Source organism: Antechinus flavipes, chromosome 4, assembly GCF_016432865.1.
Source record: "Antechinus flavipes isolate AdamAnt ecotype Samford, QLD, Australia chromosome 4, AdamAnt_v2, whole genome shotgun sequence".
NCBI lineage: Eukaryota > Metazoa > Chordata > Mammalia > Dasyuromorphia > Dasyuridae > Antechinus > Antechinus flavipes.
The window spans coordinates 141,947,561-141,972,381 of NC_067401.1; the positions used below are offsets into that span (position 1 = coordinate 141,947,561).

The 24,821-nt window shown below is 37.2% G+C and overlaps 1 protein-coding gene across 2 annotated transcripts; it reads right to left on the reverse strand.

Moving 5' to 3' along the window:
* Positions 1 to 366: 366 nt before the first annotated feature.
* GOSR2 (golgi SNAP receptor complex member 2) lies at positions 367 to 23,970 on the reverse strand. Of its 2 annotated transcripts, XM_051994902.1 has the most exons (6): positions 23,788 to 23,964; positions 13,158 to 13,222; positions 11,100 to 11,208; positions 10,179 to 10,311; positions 6,477 to 6,617; positions 367 to 3,948 (listed from the first exon to the last, which is right to left on the reverse strand). In XM_051994902.1, the coding sequence occupies exons 1-6, from the start codon at positions 23,898 to 23,900 to the stop codon at positions 3,787 to 3,789; spliced, it is 723 nt and encodes a 240-aa protein (XP_051850862.1). In that variant the 5' UTR covers positions 23,901 to 23,964; the 3' UTR covers positions 367 to 3,786. The 2 variants fall into 2 exon arrangements, with proteins under 2 accessions (XP_051850862.1, XP_051850863.1); XM_051994903.1 differs by lacking the exon at positions 6,477 to 6,617 and having other exon boundaries at positions 23,788 to 23,970.
* Positions 23,971 to 24,821: the final 851 nt, after the last annotated feature.

Sequence of the window (24,821 nt, forward strand, 5' to 3'; positions counted from 1 at the left end):
ATACAACATATTAAATCTGGAAGAGATCTTACTTATGATGCAGGTCAACATTCTCAACTTTCTTAAGAAGAAAATAGATTTGTCTAAGGGGCCAAAGCAAATTAGTGGAAGAGCTGAGACCAGAACTCAGCCCCCTCTAATCCCTGTCAGCCCTAAATGCTCTTTCTTCTATACTACATTCCCTCAGGAATCTCAGAGAACGAACTCCCTGTGTATATAAAGACATGGGTGAGGTAGTATAAATGTATGTGTACATATCTATATTTACCTACCTCTAAAGATATATATATACACACACACATATACACACACTCCTACATGCAAATTACTCAGGCATTTATAAAGTAATATGTTTGTACAAATTGGTCATATATCCACTCTCATTTTATAGTATTATTTCTTATATAGCCCTGGTTAAAGACCCAACATCCACAGGTGGAAAATTCAAGAATGATGTTTGGCTCCGCCTTGGCTTCCTAGATTAAAGAAGAGGTACTGACTTAATTACAAGTCCCCTGTAAGTTACTACTAATTTCCACAAATTTTGGGTTTTTTTCACAGCAAGAGGCCACCTTAGCAAATATTTTCATGTGCTGACATCTCGGATACAAAGAAGGTAATTAATTACTAATAAAATGTACAGAGCAACAAAACGCATGACTACAGTGTTCTCTCCATTTGAACATGAGAATTTAAGTTTCATCTTCTCACCAAAAAAAAAAAAAAAAAAAAAAAAAAAAGGAAGATGGACTAGATGAGAGTGGGAAGTCAGAGATGGTAACCCTTTTGTAATATTATAGACCTTTTTTTGGCAATCTGGTAAAAACCTATGTAATCCTTCTCAGAATAATGTATTTAAGTGCATAAAACAAAATGGGATTTCAAAGGAAATCCATTATATTAAAATAAAATTTACCTTTTTTTTTTCCCCAAAGGATTACAGATCCCAGTTTAAGAACCTTTAGGATAGAGGATCTTTAACATCCCTTCCACATGAGACAGTCTGTAATTCTGTGTCTTGGTCACTAACAGTAACAATGTCAGTCAGATTCCTTTATAAGAAATACAATTTTTTAGGCATAACTCATTTTATTAAACTGAAATATTAGTTATAAATCCAATGTCTGACAACCAAATCTGAAACCATAGAATATTACAGATGGCTTGTATTCCTATCTGATTATCTACTCCTATTCTCTCATTTAACAAATGTATTTTAAATTTAGTACAGGAATAAGCCATTTCATAGAAACAGAATTCTAGAGTTTTAAGGGTCCTCAGAGATCCATTCAAACTCATTCTAGAAAAGAGGAAACTGGGCTCAGAAAGGTTGAAGACATACACAGCTAGTGAATGGCAAAACCAGGTTTAGATCTCAGGTGTTCTGATTCTTAGAGAATCATTTTTGTAAAGCAAAGAATTAATTTATAATACCAATTATGAGCCACTGCTCCCTCCACTTTTTTTTTTTTCTTAGTTTGGAAACATTTCCAGGTTGATATTTCTGAGAGCCCAATTATTTGAAAGAAGAACTGATATCACAAAATTCCTGTACAGACTAAGACAGACCCTTCCTCAGTTGCTGGTCTCCCAAAGCAGAATTTTTCTGTTCCACTAGAGGGTGCTCCATCCCCAGCAAAAAGCCCAAGCTCACAAGAACAGGGCCACTGGTATATCAGGAACAATGTTGCTGGTGGGTATAAAAGAAAACCATCCTGCTAGCTTTTCAGAGGTAGTTAATGGGTGGAGAGGGATGCATCCCAGTGAGCTTCTGACAACATTCTTCCCTCAGTATTGTTTTACCACAGGCAATCAGAAATGGCTATTGAGGTCATTCTGCCCCTCAAGTCACACACACCCACTTGTGCACTGTCAGGTCTAGATTTTAAGTAAACCTCATGGTGCAGACGAAAATCACTGCAATTACAAAGAGTGTGGAGGCCTGGGGATTTCTCACACTGCCAGGTTCTATGCCCAGAAAAGGCTTACACATCTATACCATAATTTAAAATTCTCATCAAAGCAGTCTGATGATCTCAGCAAATCCAGAGGATGGGGCTTCTAGGAGGCCTGGAGTCTGAAATCTAAGCATTTCAAAGGGCCCTTCTGCAAAATGGCAAAAGTCTTCAGTTCTAAGGAGCTCATCAACATCTACTGTCTCAAGTGGCATTTCCATCTCTTTAGCTAGGTTCCCAATCTGAAGGGCTATTTCCTTCCTTTAGAACCTGAAGACTTCCTGGCATAGGTAACTCCAGAGACCATCATCTGTTGGTAGTCTGTCCACCAGTTGGACAACTGGTAGACAAACTAGTATTTAACCTGTGCATGGCCCTCATTGCAGAGTTTTACAAATCTGTGTCACTTAAAAACTAATGGTTTTCATCACAAGAGTGGTCCCATACATATACTGAAGAGATGAAGATATATTTACAGAAGCAAGCTGAGGACAAAATACAAGGAAGAGAACTGAACCGAAAAGAAAAAAATTAGAGAAGAGGCAATTAAATAGTACAGGTAATAGTAGAAAGAGGACTGACAAAGATATAGTTATAGGACAATGAATTAAAAAAGTAGGTTAAAACCTTGCTATAAGGCTATACAGCCTTGGAAGAGGCTATCTACCTCTTTAGGGAAATTTTTGCTGTGAAACTTCAACAATAAATCCCCTTAAATCGGGCCCAAGACAAATCTACCCTACCATGAGATTCAGAGCCACTGGCTGCTATTAACATATCTTAGGGAAGAAGACTGTAGGTAAATTGGTGCTGTTACAAGATCAAAAATAATCTGAAATAGGTAAATTATTCTGTGCTCAGATTATGCCTTCCAATCCCACTTCTGTGGCTCCAAAGGAAGAGAGAATGGAAGGGAGAACTTTGGAAAAGTGCTTTCCATGTGGTATACTTTGAACTCCAAAAATCGAGTAAAACAAAAACCATTCTTTATATATAAATCAGAATACTAAAATCTTCGATCTTAAATCCAATAATCCCAAATATTAGTTTCATTTTAAAAAGGAAAACACTGTAAAACTCTAATGTGTAAAAATTAACTCACTGTTAACAGTATCTTCATTTCCCCCCCCCATTCTTCCCATGTTTATGGTTAATGACTCCAAGAGGAATGCTAGAAAGTACTAGGCTGCCCTGCTAGCAGGGTGGGTTCAATCTGTACACTTATTTTTTGGGAGTAAGGGATAGGGGAAAGTTGGAGGAGGAAAGCAACAGTTGGGTGAGAGGCAAAAAGCAGGTGTATTAATCTTCTTGCAACTGGTGTATGGAATAGATATCAAATTTTTCCCTTATGGACTTTGGAAGAGGTACCTGTTCCAATCTGTTCACTGATCACTCGCTCTACCTCCAATCCTGTTCCACATGGCTAATTGTCACAAGTATTTGAGCCTTTTTGTCAATAAGGCTAATATCTTCAGATTCTTCAGACACAAAACACGCTGTGTGGATAAAATCATCAAAGCATTTCACTTTTTTTTTCTTCCTCAAGATCAAGGTGAAAGAGGTTAGTTACTTGGTTCCCAACAAAGCTTCTTGAGTGGTCTTGGCTTTCCCCTCCATGGGGTTAAAGAAAACTAGAACTGTTTTGAAACTCCTGCTGGATTATAGATGAAAATTCTTCTGAAGTGGCATTCACAGTTATGATAGGCAGTATATCTCAAAAGGCAGGCAGGCAGGCGCTCTGTCATTCACACACACACACACACACATGCACGCGCGCACACACACTGACGCGTGCAATGGAAACACTTTCCAGTCATTGGGCTCTGCTTGCTCATGTCAGATACTGCACCACCAGAAACATGATCACACAGGTGAGAAGCATCCCACCTATCATCAAGTACTTGTCTTGGAAAGCCCGCTTCTCAATAAGTCGCATGACAGTGTTGGATAACCCCAGCGTGTTAGCAATATCCAGGATCTTCTTCTGAGTGCCCTGGAACCAACAAGAAGGAAAAGAAAAGAATGCATGAGCTTTTCTCATCCTGCACAGGGGTGTGTATGTTTGTTTATAACTGGTGGTGAAATTGGCTTTATCAACAGGCATCTTCTTGTTCATCCCAAAAAAGCAAATATTAAAAAAGGTAACCACAATAACTTTCCTTATATACAGCTTCCTTCTCTGCTGCCTGCAATAAATTTTCAGGTCAGCTGGTTCACCCACACTAGCTTGCTCAGTCTGGAAGAACACCACTAAGTTTAGTCTGTGTAGTAGGGATGGGACTGAAATGAAGAGCACACAATTCATGTGTACCATGAAAATCTAAAACAAAAATTACACAGAAATCACCACCAAAGTGCTACCTGATGCCAGGATGAAAAGGTTTTTATTTTTAAGCCAACAGGCTAAGATACTCATTTTGCTTTGCTTCACTGCTTTAAAAAAATTTTTTTTAAAAGCATTTACAACTTTTCATGAAGTAATCTGTATAAATAGATCTTAAAATACCAGTTCATACCATAGAGGCAACATATGCAGGTAAACCGCTTGCATTCTTCCTGGACACCTAGGATAGCCTTGTTGCATAAAACAACTCTACTTAAGCCTGGAACTAAAAGAAATCTGAGCAATGTCCTTGTATTCTGTGGCTGGTAGGTAGTGGTGACATGTGTGAATATAATGATCTAATGAACCATTTACTTTTCTTGGTTCCAGAGGGCAGGTAATTTTTCTACTATGACTAGATACCAAAGCCCAAGATTTGCTGAAAATGGTCTTGTATTTGAAAAATTGGTTTGTCATTTATGACAGTCAGTATGCCTGCAGCCACATCACATCAGAGTATTATTCTCTGTCCTTTCAAATGAGAAAAAAAAGCAAAATCCTCTGGCAGTAGAATACTTTGAATTTTAGAAATCCCCTTTGGAGATGAATAACAGGCAGGAGCGGTCAGTAGAAGAAGCAATATAACACCTTTATAAGCTTGTTAGGAGATACATTATTAACCCCTGCCTCAGAAGCATATTTCAATAGCAAGATTTGACTGACTGTGAACTACTTGATAGCAAGATATCATTGTTCTTGACTAGTGCTCTAAGAGACCAATAGCATAGCACCGTGGGGCTAAGATCAGAATACCTCTAGGTGTCCCTGGCTTTGACTCAATCAACTCAACAAATGGGGCAGCATTCTTAAGAGGATGACAAAGACACTTCAAAATCAAGCAGAACCAAATGTGAAGTGACTCTGCCGTTCCCATGAATGGATGGGACGTACCAATTTCAGCTCCATGTAACAAAAAGATGAGGGTGATGGACTACTTGAATTTACTAGGCTTGTCTGGTCCAAAAAAAACTTAGATAAAAGGTCCACTTCCTAGTAACTGTTTCTCACATTCAGTGGCTAAAAGCACTTCATTCTCATGAGTCCCCCACCCTGATAATGGGCATAAACCACATCCTATTCCCTATCAGGGCCATACAGGAAAAGGGTTGGGGCTAAAATATCATAATTGACATCAGGAAAATGTAATGTTTTGGTAAAAAGCTCCCAAGGCCTTTTCACCTCACCAGTGCCATTGCTTCCTGGATTACCCATAACTGTAGAGAATGAGGGAAATATGGCTACTTATTGTAGTTATGTAGAATCAGAATCTCTGAACCAGACCTTTGCTACAATTGTCAAATTTCATTATGAAACAGTTTAGAAATAATTAAGTGGGACTTGAGGGATCTTGTTATTAAGTTGTCTTCGCATGATTTCTATAATAACATCAATGCACAACTAGATTTCTCACAATTTAAGCAATTTTCCAAATGTTGATAATGAACTTTATATATATGTTTCTGTACATATTTCCTAGATGATCATAGATTCAGAGCAGGAGGCAAGTTTGAAGCCTCTCATTTGGAAACGGAGGCCCAGAGATGCTCAGTGACTTGCCCAAGGTCTCACAGGTGGTTATGGGGGATCTGGGACTTGAATCTAAGCCCTCTTAAGCCAAATTAAATGTCCTTTCTACTGCATTATGTCTCCTACCTGAACAGACACTTTCACTAGCCATTTTTACAAGGACCTGACTCCTTATTGTAAAATGCATTTTTATCACAAGTTCAGGAAATGAAAAGACTTTGAGAGCAAAAAAGACAATGAAATATTTTTCTCAAAGTGTGGTCATATCATAGGTCCAGAGGCAATTTTCTACCACATGGAGCCTTTCTAAAGTCAAGCAAGAAAAGAACCAAGAAATCTTAACAGCAAAAGGAGTCTGAGACTCTCCTAGACTATCCTAACAGTTCACTCAAAGTTACTTTCAATACAAGTGACCACTATGTGTCTGATCAGAAATTTCAAACTTGAAGGCTTTATTACACACACTAAGATTTAGAGGAAGCTTAAATGAAAAACAAACCTGAAAACCTCCCCACCAAAAGCATCAGGGAAATAGAAACCACCTTAAATATTAGACAATTGGATGAGATCCAAGCAATGGCCTTGGCCCCATTCCCTAGAAGGAGCCCCACCTTTAGGGTCATTCTCTGGGCCCTCAGTCCCTCCAGAATACTGTGCCCGCCTCCAATGAGGTCATCCATGCCGTGGTGAACTTTCTGGAGGGAGGAATTAAACTGCAGTGATTCATCCATGGGTATGGTAGTATCAGAGTCCTGTGGAGGAAATGCAGGGTCTCAATTAACTTTGCCTGCTTGCTTACCCATCCAATTTCCTAGGGCCCTACCACTGATCATTTTGGTTACATTAAACCCTAAAGTTGGCAATAAGCAGGGGAGTAAAATTCAAAAAGTATAGGGTAGAAAAACTCCAAAAGTTAAGATTGGGAATGGCATATGTTGATGTAGTAGAAGAAGAAATTCTCTGCTACTCTCCAATTTAGGTCTTCACTATTACTGTACTGTACTGGCACATGTACTACTAAGTCTTGCCTTACTCCCCACCTCAAAGTTTGGCCTGGGAAAAAAAAATCCTCTCTTCCTCTTTGCAGATGCACAAGTATCACTTTCTTGACCACACTAAAATCTTTTCATTTCACTTTTTCTCAAGAGAAAAAGCATTTGTTTCCATTTTTTAGTCACTTTGTGTATGGACTTATGGTCCGTTCAACAAGCTCTCTAATGGTGGTTTACTATTTCTTAATTGCCTACATAGCCCAACAGTGTTTTATGTCACATATGTGTCACAGAAGCATATTTTTGAGTGAATGAATTAAATGGAGTGGTAGAGAGGAAAAAGTAAAACTTGATATGGATCTGCCCATTTCCAAGTCTGTGTGAGAAATTAACTGTTACTTGTGGTGAAGGTGACTCTGACACAGAAATGGTTTACTATCAATAGTAGTAATAAAGCTCCCAAATCATTATCCATTAGTACTGTTTTTTCATCTTAATCCTTTACTGGATCTGCCAGAGATCAAAGCACTGATCCATGACCATCAAAGTCCAAAATAGCTGTTGTATGTGTGCAGATGTGACTCTGTTGTCACCATCCTGTTACAATGCTGAGGGAACAAAAGGGTTTGTCTTTGGGATCATTTTCACCTTCGGGTATAATAGAAAAATCTTTATTTGCTTGTGATCACCTTTTTAAAAAAATTCCCTTCTCCATTTGGGAGATGGAAAGATCTGATTAACTGAAAGATTTCATAGTAACAGAGGCAGAGCACTGAAAACTCCACTTGCATCCAGGAAGTTTCCAGGTTGGCTATGATAAGCATTTATTAAACACTTCCTGTGCACCTGGCAGGCAGTCTGAGATTTTCAGACTCTCTAGCACAGACTGAGTCTGAGATTAAGAAACAGACCAACAGGCTTGAGTCTTCGCACCCAGGTGGGCCAACTAAAAATCAATTAAAAGTATTCAGAGAGAGAAAAGGCAGGCCCATAAAGAAACAAAATATTCAGCCTAGAGGGAATCAAGACAGGTCAATCAAAGATCATGAAAATAAAGAGAAGAGAAATAATAGTAGAGAAATTAGGTCTATTTAGTCTCAATGTAGGGTAGGGTTGGGGATTACTTTCATTAGCATTTCTAATTACCCTTTCTTGGCATATTATTTCTAAATTTTTACCTTTTTTTCTTATAAGTAAGCCCCTGAAAATGTACTCTTGTCATCTGGTGTATGTAGCAACTGGGGGAGAAAGAAAAATGGTGAAATGAGCAATGAAACTGGGAACCAAGATGGTGACAAATGAGTGAGAAGGTAATTAAGATTGGATAAGTCATAGCATGGAATAGAGGGAGCAGAGAAGGTTCAGAGGCCAGAAGGTTCAGAAAACTCATTCCTTTGAGCTGGTTTTCTAGACAAGAAGCCTATAAAATAACAAAAGGCAAAAACTATGGTTTCAAAGGCAAAGATCTCCTACATACGTTTTAGAAAGAAGTTGGTGGTCTGAGAAGTTGATAAGCTCAGAGGGGCCTAAATTATTCCAATAATGGATCCTTAGAAGCAGCAGTAATCTAGTACTGTGCTCAACACAAGGCAGGCATTCATAAAGTGTTGACTGGCTGAACAAATCATAGTTCTTTCTCCATTTGTTCAATAAGCATGGAGTACCTATTTGTTCTACACCTATTTTTTCAAGGTTCTATACACTTCTTTTATGCTTAGATGTAGTAGAAAAAATATTTAGCTTAAGTCAAGAAATCTAGATTCAAATCCTGCCTCAACCACTTATTTGATCATGGGCAAGTCACTTAATCTTTCAGATGTAAGTCCTCATCTATGAAATGGGATCAGTAGTCCTTGTACCTCACAAGGTGGTTGTGTGAAAAACTCTTTGTAATACTTCAAATATTATGTAAATGTCAGTCACTTTTATTATCTTTAGCATTTCTAGATGCAATGGCACAATGCAGAGCCAGCCCTGAAGCCAGGTTAAATCTTGGCAGTTCAAGTTGCTGGGCTGCTTAATCTCACAAAGTTCCAGGCTTTTAAGATACATTGTTGAGGAGTAGGTGTAAATTGGCTTGGCAGGAGAAATTCATTACTGATGAAATAACAAGTTCAGTTTAAAAAAAGAGAAACAAGGATTATTAAGTTTAAAATGCCTATCAAACACTGAAAATAACCTTACAATTATGCCAAGTCTTAAGTTTTTGGTCACATTGTAGAATAATTCATAACTTACTTGGCAGCCAGAGGAAACAACTTACTTTGAAGAAAAAGAAACTAAATAGATTTATTTCAACACATTTGGGCAATTCCCTGTGATGAACAATGGCAACAATGAGAATTATCCATCAAGTAACAGGCCTGAGTTATGATCGGTCTTTTTAGTGAAAATACAGGAACAACGTCACCATAATAATTCACCTTATAAAATATTCCATACATAGCAGTGCACAGACTAGTGTAATAAGGAGCTGTATATTAGACAACTTAACTTTTAAAAGTTAAAAATGTTCAAGAAAATTTATAAGAAATCTATTAATAAAAACCAATAGGTCACTTTTGAACCAAGTTCAATTCTGGTAGTCCAAGTAAAACTAAACTGTTAACAAATGTCTCCAAATTGCTATTTAGTTTGGAAGCAAAAAAAAAGAAAAACAAAAAACAAAAAAAAAAAAAAAAAAGAAAGAAAAGAAACTGAAACCAGAATCACATATCAGTAGATGTAAAATAAGATGCTCTAGGCTCAAGTCTTAGATATATCATATTAGTCACTTAGCTTTTCCAGGGCTCAGTTTCTGCTTTTATAAAATTGAACTCATACTGTACTTTAACCTTATAGTAGGTATGGTGGGGTTCAAATGGATGTATGTAAAAGTCATTATTAGTATTCTCATTATGTTAAGTATTTTAGCATCATAAATCACTAGACATGAGTCTAACCTATCTCACAGAGCACAATATTTGATGCCTGAAGCAACTTTCAAATGTTACTTTCCTTATGAGCTGTTTAAGTCCTAATCATCTGACTTTATCTGATCAGAACATTTTTCCCTACCACATGAACTTCTATTGTCTTACACTTGAATAGTTCATCTAGGTAATTCTTACTTCTATCCATTCTTTTAATTTAACTGCTTCTTTCTTAAATCTTTACATTTGCAAAAGAGTCCAACTCACATTGTTTCTCTGTGTCAATGCAAGCAGGTCCCTGTTCTTCCCAGTAGGCCCTTGCCATTGCTCCTAAAGTCATACCCCAGCAAAATGAAAAGTGCCTGACTCTCCACCTGCCCCTCTCAGTGGCCCAGAACGACTGGCTTACATTTGTGGTGAAGGTTCTTGCCAGAAGCTCTTCTCGCTGTCTCTCCTGTTGCTCCCTTGCATATCGCCGATGTTGGAAGTTCCTCAATGCAGTCTGCAAGTGCTGTACATCATATTTTAACTGGTCAACCCGGCTAGAAAGAAGCGATAAAGACAGAGATTAAATTCCAGAAAACAAAGAAAAATTTGAAGTAGTTAGGATGGAACATTTTTTTCTTTCCTATCCGATACCACCCACTTCAGTAAAAAACTGATTTTGATCAATGATGTTGAAAACTGAAGTGGCTGCCTGTGTCTAAGTTAGGGATGTACTATATCCAGGGACCAGCCACTCTACTTCAGTGTCTGCTGGCTCATGACTCTGAAGGCAGGACAAGGAGCAGGTGACAGGAAACAGGTCTGATGAACTCTTTCTGACCTTTCCTCTGTTCCTCTCTGTAAGGGGCCCAAGGGCAACATCAGCTCAAACTGTCAATAAAGATTTAGAAAACATTTGAGAACTACTCCAGTTTCCATTTTAATTTCATGGCCGGATAGCAAATGTTAGATCAGTATTTTAATTATGAATTGATTGGTGAAAAAGATAAAAAACAAGATTGTACTCTGACCTAGGAACCCAGTGGGGATCACAAACCATAGCAAAGGTGACCAGGCAGCAGTCGCCCAAGGCCACAATTCTGACCTTCTTTCTTCCTACTCTGAGGTCAGAAAAATCCAGCTTTGGAGGCTGATATGAATAAGACAGATGTGCAGCGGGGGAGCTAGCACCTGATTTGTGAGAAGCCCATCTCCCTAACAGCCTCCCCTCACAGAGACTGCTCCTGCTGTCCCTGTGAAGTACAGCTTCTATCACTATGAGAAAGACCCACATCAGGGACTGAATGTCAAGGACCACAGTTCTCCCATAGGCTCTAGCACTTACAGTTTGGCGTTCTGGCGCTTATTAGGGGGCTCTTTGCTGGACAAAATCTCCAGGCGTTCCAGGCTGCTGAATATCTGGTCTATCCTTGCTTGGATTTCATTTTCTACTACTACATAAAAGAGAAGAAATATAATTGCTGGAAAAAGATATAAGAAATTTCAAGCAAATATATCTTTTCCCTAAGATCCTAACAAACTAAAAAAGATAATTTAAAAAGAAAAAAAAAGTTGCAACAATAGAAATCAAAGCAAACTGTTCTTTGAAAAGAACTTCTAAAATGTTATTTCACCAAATAACTTCAGCACTTTGGATCTCTAGTTCCTGTAATATCAAGTGCTATAACAACTATATATATTTTTAAAGAAAGTAACAGATTGAGAAGTGATTTTTCCTAACTTGAGAAAAGTCCAGTGAGTATCTGAAGCCAACTGGATATTTCAAGCCAAATGCAGTATTTGCTGATCCAGAATGTTATTCTGAAAAACCCAGAATTCCCACTGCACCCTGACCATAGGACCACCAGCATCTTCCCAAGTCATGGGTCGGGCTCTTCCAAATTCCCACCCCTGGAAACATGCACCTTCATAGACCTTGCCCTCCATTCAGCGGCTGTAACCTCCCCTTTGTGCTCGCTTCCAATCGAAGAGCAAACTCTTCTATGAGCAGACTATCAACTTCTACTATTTATTCCAGTGCTTAGCATTTGGTATATACTAAGTGCTTAGTCTTAATAATAACACCCCTCCTGTTTTCAAAATCAGTTTCCACCAAAAACATGTGTGTGACACACACACAGAGAGAGAGAAAGAGAGAGAGAGAGAGAGAGAGAGAGAAAGAGAGAGAGAGAGAGAGAAATAATGGAAGAAATGAAATGATTTTAGCTTGGAAAATACATATGAAAGGAAGGAAAGTATGAAATAATTAGAAAAATGCTACAATTAAAGAGTTCAAATCCTTATCTTGACACTTAATAGTTGTGTGAACACTGGCAAATTTATTTTACACATTTCCTAATTTAGAAAATGGTATTAATAATATTTGTAGTATCCATTTCATAGGATTGTTGTATAATCATTCCAAGGTTTGCTTTAAGTAGCATAAGAAATCTCTACACGATAACAACAAATCTAGTAGTGAGAAAAATCCCAGGAGAGAATCTGATCAACTCAACTATTTTCCTTGTCCCTGGAATTCCTTTCAATATCCAAACAGAAAGTGGAAGAGTAATTTCTGGGAGACAAAATTTATCTGAATAAGGATTAATCTGCACAAAAGGAGAGAAAGTTGTTTTTAAGACTTTAAAGTATAGTGACAGACTAGTATAAAATGTAGATATTGAACACTATATTCTATTGTTCAGCATCTCTGTAATGTTTCTATGCCCATAGCTAGTTAATTGTTATATCAAATTGGGACTCAAGGCATGGAGATGGGGGTAGTGGGAGGAGAGAAAGTAAATGAGCAAGATGTTGTTAAGTTGTAGAAAGGAGACAAATTAATATACCAGCAAACAGGGAAGAGTCAAGGAGGAGGTCCCTGGATACTGAGATGTGTAGATAATTAGAATGAACTATACTACTCTCTCAGAAAAAAGGATTTTTTTAATAGAAAGAAATGACATTCTTCCCCAAAGAAATCATGGTGTGGGAACAAAACTAATTAATATTGCTATTAATTTCTGAATAATCCTCATGAAAGGTATAGGTTTCAGCTTAGAAAAATCACCAATCCCAGAAACTCTCTCTGAATTTTTACAGTTCACATTCCTCTGAGAACTATGTAATAAGATTAAGACAGATGAAGGAAAGGCACTTCCATTTCACTAGAACCATGTCAGGTTGAGTGGAGGGGTAATGGGGGATAAGACTTGTGGGATTCCTTGGTGCATAATCAAGAAATCAGTGAATTTGCCATAGGCTTTTACTGCCCACCTTAACTACAAAACTCATTTCAAGCTGAATCATTAGGCCCCCTAGGCAAAAATGCAGTAAGGAAACCCAGCCCATTAACACTGTGTCATCAGAGCATGGGCTCCGGTCTCCACAGTTAATTACTCACGGTGCACAGACTCCTTGTCTGACGTCTCCAGGCGTCCCATATGAGACTGGATTTCATGGACCTGCCTATCAAAGGAAGGGTAAAAGGAAATGAAGGAATTAGAATTAATCAACATCTATTCAGTCAGGAAAGACTATTTTAAATGCAAACAAGTAATAGATTTAAAATCTGACTAGAAAACTGCACTATAATGCAGGTATGCTGCATTAAGACAAAAGGCAAGAAAAATTTCTAATATTTTGACTCTAGTACTATATTTTTGGACAAAGCACTATTTCCAAGTCCTAATTTTTACATAGTTACTCTTTGCTATAAAGAAATTCTAGTCTCTTTCTCAAGATATTGTGATCTCAAAAGCCATTTATGAGATGTTTCACTAACCACTTGGCTCTGCCTATAAGTAAGACAAATGAAAATTTAAATCTTTTATAGGTGACATCCCCATGAAAAAAAATTGACCAAAAAACCCAATAAGTACTGGCTGTCAGTGGAGAAAATGCTACAAAATTTACTTCCTTGTTCAGTGAAACGAGGATGACATCTACCTCTCTCTTACCTCCTATATCCAATCAGTTCCCAAGTTCTGTAGATTTTACATCTCTCACATCTGTACCTATCTCTTTATTCATTCTCTCTTACCTCCTATATCCAATCAGTTCCCAAGTTCTGTAGATTTTACATCTCTCACATCTGTACCTATCTCTTTATTCATTCTAATTCATGTTCTGCCCAGGACCCCCTGATAGGCTTTCCCCTTGAAATGAGACTATTTTCACTCTTTTTTCTTGAATCCATCTTTTTTAAAGAGCAACCAAAATAATCTAAGACACAAATATGACTGTATGATTTTCCCTTCTCAAAAAATTTCATAATGCCTCTACAATAAAATGCAAACTGCTTAGCTTGGCACTTAATTCCACCCAGTCAGGATCTGACCTATTTTTCCAAGGTCATTTCACATTTTTCCCCTTCGTTCACTTTATTTTCAGTCAATTAGCATGCTTGCTGATCCTCCAACTGGGAATCCTATATCCCAACTTCTGTGCTTTTGCATGCCTAGATTTTTCTCTTCACTTTAAATTCAGATTTCTTTATGAAGCCTTTCCAGATTCCCCTAGCTGTTTTAAGTATTGATTCTTTTTTTTTTTAAATTTTTATTTAATAATTACTTTATATTGACACTCGTTTCTGTTCCGATTTTTTTTTCTTAAGTATTGATTCTTAAAGCCTGTTGTTTAATCTCTCATTTGCTTCTTTCAATATCTAACTCTGCATTATTTTTATCTGTGTATGTACCTTGTCTCCTAGTAGAATATTAGTTTTTTGAGGGCAGAAATTTCTTCATTTTAATCTCTGTATTCCTAGTCTAGTACAATGCTGTACATATAGCAGACATTAAATATAAAGTTTGTTTGATGACTTGACAAACTAGTTAATAGCTAAGACTCTGTATACATTGGCAATGAGTTAAAGTCTAAGGAACACAGTTTTGAGATGCACAAGATGATTAGGTAGGGAACCTTCATGGAAGGAAGAGGTTTTGAATACCCACCTAAAGGCAGGAAACACCATGACTTGAAAAAGAAGGTGAGAATACAGTGATAAAAGTGAGCAAGTCATGTAAGGATGGTAGAAAGCAAATGTATGAAACTGCAGAAGAGGCTAATACAAACAGCAGAGGGAGGGAGGGAATAGGAAGAAATAGCTCAGTATCTTGTTGCACAGTAAATGAAGTTTGGACTTCACATAACATTTGGGAGCTTCTGTGGGATTCTAACAAGTCCCAAAACACCACAGCAATTTAATGATTTGAGGATAGCATATAGTCTACCAGCATACAGTGGTAGACTTTGGAGGTAGGAGATTGTTGCAGTAATTAGCACTTAAAGCAACCGATGCCTGGAACATAGTACAGAAACCGGTTGAGCACTAAAATTTTTTAAATAGTCATCAAGGGCATGATGTCAACTTAGAATTAGTGCCCAGAAAAGCTTTTAGCCTCTGTTGCTTAATATTTTTTGGTCAATGACTTGGATAAAAGCCGAATTAGCAAACTTTTGATATTTGAACATGACAAAGTTTGGAAAGACAGCAAACAGTAGATAACAGGATCCAAAAAAGATGCTGACAGTTTAGCATAATAGGATGAAATCAACAAAAATGAAATTGACCAGAAATAAAAGCAAAGTGCTATATTAGGGTTAAAAAAATCAATTTCACAAATGCAAGGTGGGGGCAAGCAAGATTAAAAAATACTTAGGAATCCAGTAAATGAAATGCAGCATTGGCTTATGTTAGGAGAGGCTTATGTATCCAAGACTAAAGATAGTCCTGCACTTCTTTGTCCTGGTCAGAAACGTTTAAAGAGTTCAGTTTTGGAAAAGACATTTTAGAAAGGATACTGACAAGCTAGGGATTATTCTCTGAAGGGAGCTAGGATGATGAAGAGACGAGAGACCACAGAATGAGAACTGGCTGAAGGAACTAAGGATGTTGAACTTGGAAAAGTCTTAAGGGAGACAAGATAGCTGTCTTTAAACATCAGAGAGGCTGTCACGTGGAAAAAGAATTAATTTGTTCTGCAGAATCCACAAAGTCAAACTTAGAGTGATGAGTGGAAATGACAGAAGTAGATTTAAGCTCCATGGAAGGGAAGCTTCTGAACAATATGGGTTGGAACAGCTGCCTCAGGGGTCATGGGCTTCCTTAGATTGGAGGTCTGAGAGTAAAAACAGGATCACTACTGGTCAGGAATGCTACAAAAGTGTTTCTATCCAGGTGAAGGTTGGTCTTTGGACCTCTTCCAACTCAAAATTAGGAATAGCATGATGTGGGGCATCAAGCCTCCCAGGAAGCATTTAATATTACTGCATATTGAGCTGCCTGAGAAGATGTGTAGCCCAGCAAAGACTTAGACAGCCATGAGGAAAAAGGGAGCCAGGATCATCATATGCAAGAGAGCGGATTTTATTCACTATTGATCCATAAGGGAGAACAGAAAAAAATGGCAAGTAAAACCCTTGGCTTCCAATGTCTAAACACAAATGCTCAAAGTTTAGGCAACTACAACTACATAGGTCCTAATGCAAGTAAGCAAATATACCCCATAGCTATCACTGAGAAATGGGATAAAGCTTGTAACTAGAATATGGTTTTGAATGGCTGCATTTTATTCAAAAGAAGTTATATGAATAAAAGTGAAATTAAAGTGTAGCACTACATTTTAAAAAGACACAGTCACAGAAGGAAAATCAGTTAACTAGAAAGGAGAATTATAGTAGAGAGCATTTGGGTAAATAACAACAGAAGGAAAAACAAGCAAAACTGCCACAGGTATATGGTATAGACTATAGGGACAGGGAGAAGAAAGAAATGGAAACTTGAGAAACAGGCCACAAGACTATATTTTTTGGGAATACAGTAGTGATGGGGAATTTCAATTATCCAGACCTCTGTTGAAATACTCTCTGCAAAAAAGATAGTAGCTACATGTTTATTAACTTGCCTTAATGATAATTTCAACTTTCTAAGGTAGAGGAAGCAATAAGAAACTGGTAAAAGAAGAAAAAAAAATGGTAAACTCTAAAGAATGAAATTCTGAGACTATAAAAAGGAACAATTCTGATAAGGAGGGGAAAAAAATGGAAGTTGTTCAAAGAGATCAATGTGGAAGCTAGTATGGAAATTTAGACAACAAAAAAGTTTTAAGACTGTATCAGGAGAAGGGGGATATTAAGCGGGAGGATCAAAGAAGGGGCAGGGCCCTTGCTTGAGGAAAGAACAAAGGTAACAGACAAGTTAGAAAAGACAAAGCTGTTTAATCTTTATTGTGTTTCTATTTTCTCTGCAAGAGAATGATCTTTGCACTGGAAATGGCAGGACCAAAATTACAAATAGGAACTTAGTAACCAAGATAAATTAAAAAAATATAAAAGAATACTTGAGTGACTTCAATGAATTCAAGTTAACTGGCTCAAATGATCAGGTACTTAAAAGAATTACCAGTTGTGACTGTTAAGTCAATGTTAAGTGATGTTTGCAAGATTGGTTGTAAAATTATCACTAATAATTGAAATAGAAATAAAAATAACCCTGAGGTTTTACTTCACATCTGGCAAAATGGCAAAGAAGACAAAAGATGGGAACACAGTTTATACTGAAGGGGCTGTGGAAAAACTGATGCACACTTGGAAGAGGTGTGAATTGACACAAATATGATGGAAATCAATTTGGAACTATGCAAATAAAGTGATTAAAATGACATTTGAGATAGAGCTTCCACTGATAGATATACACTCTCAAGAAGATAGAAAGGGTCTATATGAAAATATCTATAGGAGCACTTAATGAGGTAAAAAAGGAAATGGAAGCAAAGCAAATGCTCATGGAATGGGGAAGAGTTAAACTCTGGCACATGAATTGTAAAGAAATATCACTAAGCTGAAAGAAATGATGAACATGAACACAAGCATAGAAAAATTTACATGAATGAATGTAAAATTAAGTAAGCAGAATCAAGAAAACAATATATATAACTATAATATAAATGGAAAGAACCACAAAAAAGTGAAAGTAAAAGCTGGATGATTATTTAGAATACCTGCTCATAAAGGGAATATATTAGACTATTCCCTCTGCTCCATTTTAGAGGTGGAGAGTCCAGAGATGTGGTACAATGCATATAGTGGACAATTAGGATGATAAAGAACACTGAGTTCATTTCATAGGAAGATCTGTTGAAGGAACTGGCAAAATTTAACTTGGAAAAAGAAGCTCAAGGATCATGTTACCTGTATTCAAATAGTTGAAAGGCTATGATGTGGAAAAGGGATTACATATTCTGTTAATCCCAGAAGTTAGAACCAGGAATAATGAGTGGCATTCCAAAGAAAATTTCAGCTATCTGACCTGTCCAAAAATATGTCATAGCCAGAGAAGTAGAGGATTGCTCCTCAATGGATGTTTTTGATCAGAAGTTAAATAATCACTTGTTGGGTATGTTATAATTTGTATGAGTATATCAAACTCTTAAAAAAAATTGCAATTCTGATCCTTTGATTGGCAAGTTAACGGGAGACAGATTTTAGTTTGATATAAAGAGAAACTGTCTAGCTGCCAGAAATGGGATGAGTTGCCTCACAAAGACTCTGCCATGGAAAATAGCAAGACTAGAGGTAGTAGGTAGATAGATTATATATCATTTAAAATCACTACAAATTGTAATTTTGGATTCTAGGCATGGGAAGAGAAAGCAAAGTATCACCACTGATAAGCCTTTATCATAGGTCCCCACCATATTTCTGTTTGTTATATTAACTAAATCTTAGTCTAGAAAGGCTATTGCTTTAAAAAAAAAAAAAAAAAAAAAGATGGCAGGGAAAATACCACTGATTTTTCCTATTCTTACTTTAAGGTGCTTTGAACAGTCCAATGGAAAGATAGTCAATAAGAGGTTCTAGTTTTGATGCTGCATCAATGAGGCATAATGGAAATATATGAATATGTAATCTGATACCCTGAATTCTAATCTCCACTCTACTATTTATTACTTGTACAGCCTCTGATAACCTATCTGAGTCTCAATTTCCTCACCTGGATTACAGGATCTTTTAAATTCCCTTCCAATTCAAAATTCCACAATCTACAGATCTGAAAACTGCAAAATAAGGAGTGTAAAAAATTTCTTATGGGAACAACTGATTTATATCCAGAAAGTCTGTTTTAAACCAAACAGGTAACCCCCAAAACAACAAAACGTATGGCTATCTGGGAGAATAAGACATTAGAACTCTGTTAATTGTGAAGTACTCTGAAATGGAAGTTTTTAAAGATCCATACTATGCTTAATTGATAACAGAAGCTATGGGGATTGAAGGGTTAGTGAAACAATCAGGAGAGCAACAAAGGAAAACAGAAATACTTCACTGTCTGAGGCCTTTTAGTTTATGTGTTGAATGAAGATTTTAAGAAGAATTTTAAAAACTGATTTTGTGAAATCTATTAAATACAATCTCCATTTTGCCTTGTAGCCCAAAGTTCAAAATCGATACAAAATAACCCATTCCACCTTCTGCTTGAAAGATAGATGATCTATAAATGTATTCACTTCTTGTATCTCATTCTATTGCTTCTACATAGCCTACTTGTCAAAGGACACTGTTCCCCAAAGAAAACTTGAAAAAGAAAAACTTTCTGGTCATGATAGGGAACAAATGAGAATCTTTTACATATATCAGAATCTAACAAATGTAGATAAAACTAGTCTATTAATTTTACCCTAACATATATGTTATATTGTTATATTAACTCCTGGTCTTAGAAGACCAAGTCCAATATTATGTAGTAAAAAAGTTTTGTTTTTTTTTTTTTGGCCCAATTTATTCTCTATATGGGTTTGACTGAACTCAAATCAAGTTAGACAAGTACAGATTTCAAGTACCGTAACTAATTTCAGTGCTCCTTCAGACGTGGCAAAAGATAACAAGTTTGAGTTCAAAGTTCTAGCAAAACAAATAAGTCATTTCAATCATATGTTTTCAACTATTCTCATTTACTACAATTGTTTCTGCAACCTCAAAAACTAGGGGCTGGCATTTGTATGGTTCAATACAATATGACTAAGAAAGTTTTTTTTTTCTTCCTCTTTAAAAGATACTAAGAATCACAAATGTTAGAGCTGGGATTAATGGGGTCATACCATTCAGTCTAATTTTACAGACAAAAAACCTAAGCCCTGGAGAGATACAATGCCTTGTTTTCATCCAGTTGGCACATTAGCTTCACTGTTAGCAGCAGAGCCAAGACTAAAACAGAGATCTCTTACCTCTGTTCACTATCTGCAAAGTGGTATATGAATTCAGGCCATCCAAGTGAACTCAGATAAAGATTTTCTGGCAATTGCTAGAATATAATCTCAGCACTTATGCTCCATGATATTTATTATGGAGCACTTTTAGTTGTTTTTTTCTCCCTACTGGAGGAGTACTCATACTAACTTTGAGACCAGTTGTATATATTTAAAGAAAACTGACAATTGGTACAGAATAATCTGAAGGGCTCTGAATGGGTTTTCTTTTTACAAAACAAAATGGACTACAGACCCATTAATAGCATTCTCTAACCAAATAAGAGTAACTACGTGAGATGTCTTAATAAACTCTTAAGAGCCATACTCCTGTAAAAGATAAATCCTTAGTAGAAATGAAATTATCTTATCTTGGATCACTAAAAATAATTATCTTTTAGATTATATCATAATTTGTTTTAGCACGAGGATTCCCAACAGAGGCAAATCCTACTACTTTGAATAAAAAGAAGGCTCTATGGATTATCCATAGAAAGTTTTATACTGATTAGGTTACAATGAACTTTCTTAAAAATATGAAATGTTGAACTAAAGTAATTCTCCGATTTTACCTTATATATTGAAAATTGGTAAAAAAAAAAAAAGTGCTAAAACTTTTGTTTAGCTTTTAAAGTGCTTCATAACCAGATCCCAACCTATCTTTTCAGTCCCAGCTTTCACCAGAATGTGAATCTTAAATGTTGAAAACTCTTAGTTCCTTTCTTTAAGCAGGAAAAAACAAAACAAAACAAAACACAACAACACTTTGTTTATGGTAACCAGGGCAAGATAAAATATTATTCTCCTTGGGAGAGATTCTCTTTAATTGATATGCTAGTACTTTCCTTCTTTTTGAAGTTGTTTTAAACCCAGGAAACCAAAATGATAGCTGTTCATACACTGGGGTATTTACTTCCCAAGGCACTTTATTATGCAGTCAAATAAGCTTTCTCTGTGCCTTTCCTTTGGCTATTCTTCACATTTGGAATGCATTCTTTGCTTAAAGAATCCCTCTCTTACTTCAAGAAGTACTTCTTTGTGAAACCTTTCCTGGTCACACTGTTAATGTTCTCCTTCCCTGTCTTGTATTTATTGTCTTTATATTTAATTTGTACAGATTGATATATGTACTTGTCAACCCCAGTAGAATATAAAGCTTCTTGGGTAGGGATTGTTCCCCTCTTTATATGTGTATCTCGTGTTAAGCACAATTCTCCTTTATTAACTGATTGGAGAAATGGGAACAGTAAATGTTGGAGAGGATACAGGAAGACAAGCACACTGATATATCTGGAAGAGATAGGAACTGGCCCAGCTATTTGGAATTATGCAAGGAAAGTGATTAAATTACACTCCCTTTAACTCATTGTTTCTAGTATAGGGCATAGATTCCAAAGAGGTCAAAGGCAGGAACAAAGGTCCAATATTTATCAAGATATTTTCATGAAGCATGGTGGGTGGAAACATGGAACTGGAAACAAGGTGGGTGTTCATCAATTAACGAATAACTTTAAAACTATGGCATATTAATGTAATAGAATGTTATTGTGCCATTAAAAATAAAGAGAACTATGGAGAAAAATTTTTAGATTTGTATGAATTGATAGGCTGAAATAAGATTACTCAAAATATAACTAGAAACTTATGACAAAGCAGAAGAAAAGATCACTAAAGAGAAGGCAAACTGAGGAAGTGAAAAACCAAGCATAGATCTGAGGAAAAGAACAAAACACAGAATCATCTTCTTGTCAGACTGGGGCAAGGGAGGAAAGAGAAGAGGGATGTCTACCAAGGCAGAATGCTGCATAGTTGTTAGCTGTCTCTATATCACCTGCAACTTTTATTGCTGCCCAGCTTTCTCCTCCTCAGAACATTCCACCTGCCAAGCCATCTATTTAATGAGTTAAAAAGCTATACAAAAAAATTCATGATCCCAAAAGAAGGAAGAGTGAGTACTCTTTCCCTTGACAAATCCAAATTATTTCTTTGCTTTACTTCCCAATCCTCTAGAAGGGAAATGAATCATATAGTGATATACACATTAAAACAAAATTCTACTATCACACAATTTAGAGGTCTTCTGGAAGTCATCGAGATTTTACCCATTCTGCCATCACTTAATACTTGGTCAATGCTCTAAAAATCTATCATTTCCAAGTAAAAAAAGCCTTAGATCTTTCCTTTAAGAATTTTAATTCTAGTTAAAATAGTTGTATAAGACAAATTTCAGCTTAGCTTCAGGAAGCCTTGGGGTGATCAGTGTGGTGACACCTCCAATTTCCCTACACTGGAGTCACTTAAGTTATAATTATTAGTTATTATGAAAGACATTTTATTGATTTTAACTTCTCATCATCTTTAGTCTCTCCTCTCTCCTCACATTGCCATAACTACAGTTCAGTTCCACTTCATCCAAACTATTTCCCCTGCATCCAGTTTCTTCATCAATCCATTCCTCAAAAGTGGCATATTGAGATTTCTAAGAGATAGGTCTGATCATGTCAATACCCTGCTCAAGAAGCTCCAATGGTATCTACTGCCTCTGGGATAAACTAACAAATTCCTCTGGAATTTAAAATCCTTCATAACCTGGCTTCAATCTATCTTTGGCTTATTTCCTTTTCTGTCTACTTTCTTTAGGCTTTTTAATGAAACACCACTCCCTCACCTTTCTTCTAACTTTCAACCAAAGTGGACTACTTGCTATTTTCCATAGCCAATATTTCATTTCTGAACTTCTTTACAAAGGTTGTGCCCTGTGTCTGTAATGTTTTCACTCATTTCCTCTACTTCCTGCTTTCTTCACCTTAAGTGCCACATTTTTCAAAGTCCCCTCCTGACTCCTAGATAGTTCTCAAACCTTCCCAATTGTTACCTGAAATATTACAGATGTTTAATATTTGCTATCAAGGACTGAAGACTGCAATATTCTCTCCTTCCTCTGCCTTCTTAAAACATTATCTTAACACACTGCAACATTTTTAATTACTCTAGCTTGAAAAGACTAACCCAGTGCTTAGTGACATCTTTTATCACGAAAGGTTCCCATTTGACTAAACACTGTGTTTCATTAAAAAGCCTAAAGAAAGTAGACAGAAAAGGAAATGATAGAGAAAAACAAAAAAGACCAAAGAATGGAGGAGAGGAAAAACTGAGGCACGGCAGTGAAAAAAACTTACAAAAAGTAGGTGCGCCTGTGGTACAAGCTGCCTTCAACTAATCACTGGATTTAAAGCGGGAAGGGACCTTAAGAGACCACTTTGCCTAAGATGCTTACGTTTCACAGGGGAGGAAACTGATGCCCAGAAAAGTGAGGTCACTTAGGTAGGAGAACTGGGATTTGAACCTAGATCTCTGGACTCTAAATCCAGCACTCTTTTCACTACACCGCAATGCATGACACCTCCAAGTTCTTCCCTGAAACAGACATTTATTAGGCGTCTGCTGAGCTCAAAGCCCGGGGCTGAGCTGGGCGGAGAGTACGGAGCTTCCCTTTCCAATGAAGACCCACTCTGAGACCAGGAATTCTGAATAGTGAGCTCAGGCCGGGGTCCTCCAATATGGAGAGCAAAGGGAGCTCAGCCGAGGATCGCCCCTCCCACCACGCCCCCCACGGCTGACAGGTCAGCCTGGCCAGAGAGCCCAGCCTGGAGTAACGAAGAGAGGGAGGGAGATCCCGACGTCCTCGGGAACCGATTGACCGACATCCGATACCCTCGACCCACCACCCCACCCCTAGATCCGGGGCTCCTCGAGTCCTGCGCCCCGGCCCCATCAGGCCCTCACTTGTGGGTCTGCTGGTACAGCGGCTCCATAGCTCGGTCCCGCCGGCTCCCGGTTCCCCTGAACACGTCCACCACAAACCCACTTCCGTCTTCCGGTTTAGGTCCCAACACCATTTCCGGTCCTTACTTTGGGTTGATCACATGGATACCTGATAAACTACCCGGAGAATGGGACCGAAAAGTATGCCAAAGGGAAATAAGAAAAAGGTCTTTTATAGGTCTCTACTATGGCAATGAGCAAGGCTGCCTAGTTCATTCAGGAAGAGATGTCGAGGATAAATGACATATTTGAATCAGGCAATTATGACAGGTAGTCTTGGAGGACCCTCATGGGTCCTGAGTGAAAAGACGAGAAGGCGAGGAGGCGGGGAGCGCTTGTCTTCTACTCTAGCCCCGCCCCTCAATGGGGCGGTCGCCTTCGGCGCCGATACCCGGGATGCTTTGAGTGGCTGAACATAGTCTTACAGAGTTGTCTAAAGTACTTGAAAGTTAAATGATTTCCGGGGGTAATATAACTAATATATGTCAAAGTTGGGACTTAGGTCTTTCTTGGATTTGAGTCTGGCTCTTTATCCATTATGCCATGTTACCTCAACAAATACTGATATTTTCCCTATAAATGAAACTACAAGTCAAAAGTAGAAGCATGGTTTGCAGGTCATCTCTGAAAAGACAAATAAAAAGAGCTGGTTTCATGTTGTGTTTAAAGGCAGCAAAAAACAATTTCATGAAACACTTGGTCATTTTATTCTGCAATGCTCATGGTGAACCTAAGCAAAAAGTCTTCTGTAAAGATAATTGCAGCTTATGTACCAATGTCTGTTTCCAAAAATAAACTTAACAAAATCCTTCAAACCAAATCACTCCCATTTATATTTATTAGGTGAATTCAGTGCAAAAATAGACATAGGAAAGGATAAAAAAATTATATTGGGAAACATGTTTGAAAGTTCTAGCTAAGATGACAAAAATTTCTAGGTATCCTTGAAAAATATTTACTAATAATTAATAAAACATCAGAACTAAATAAAAAGA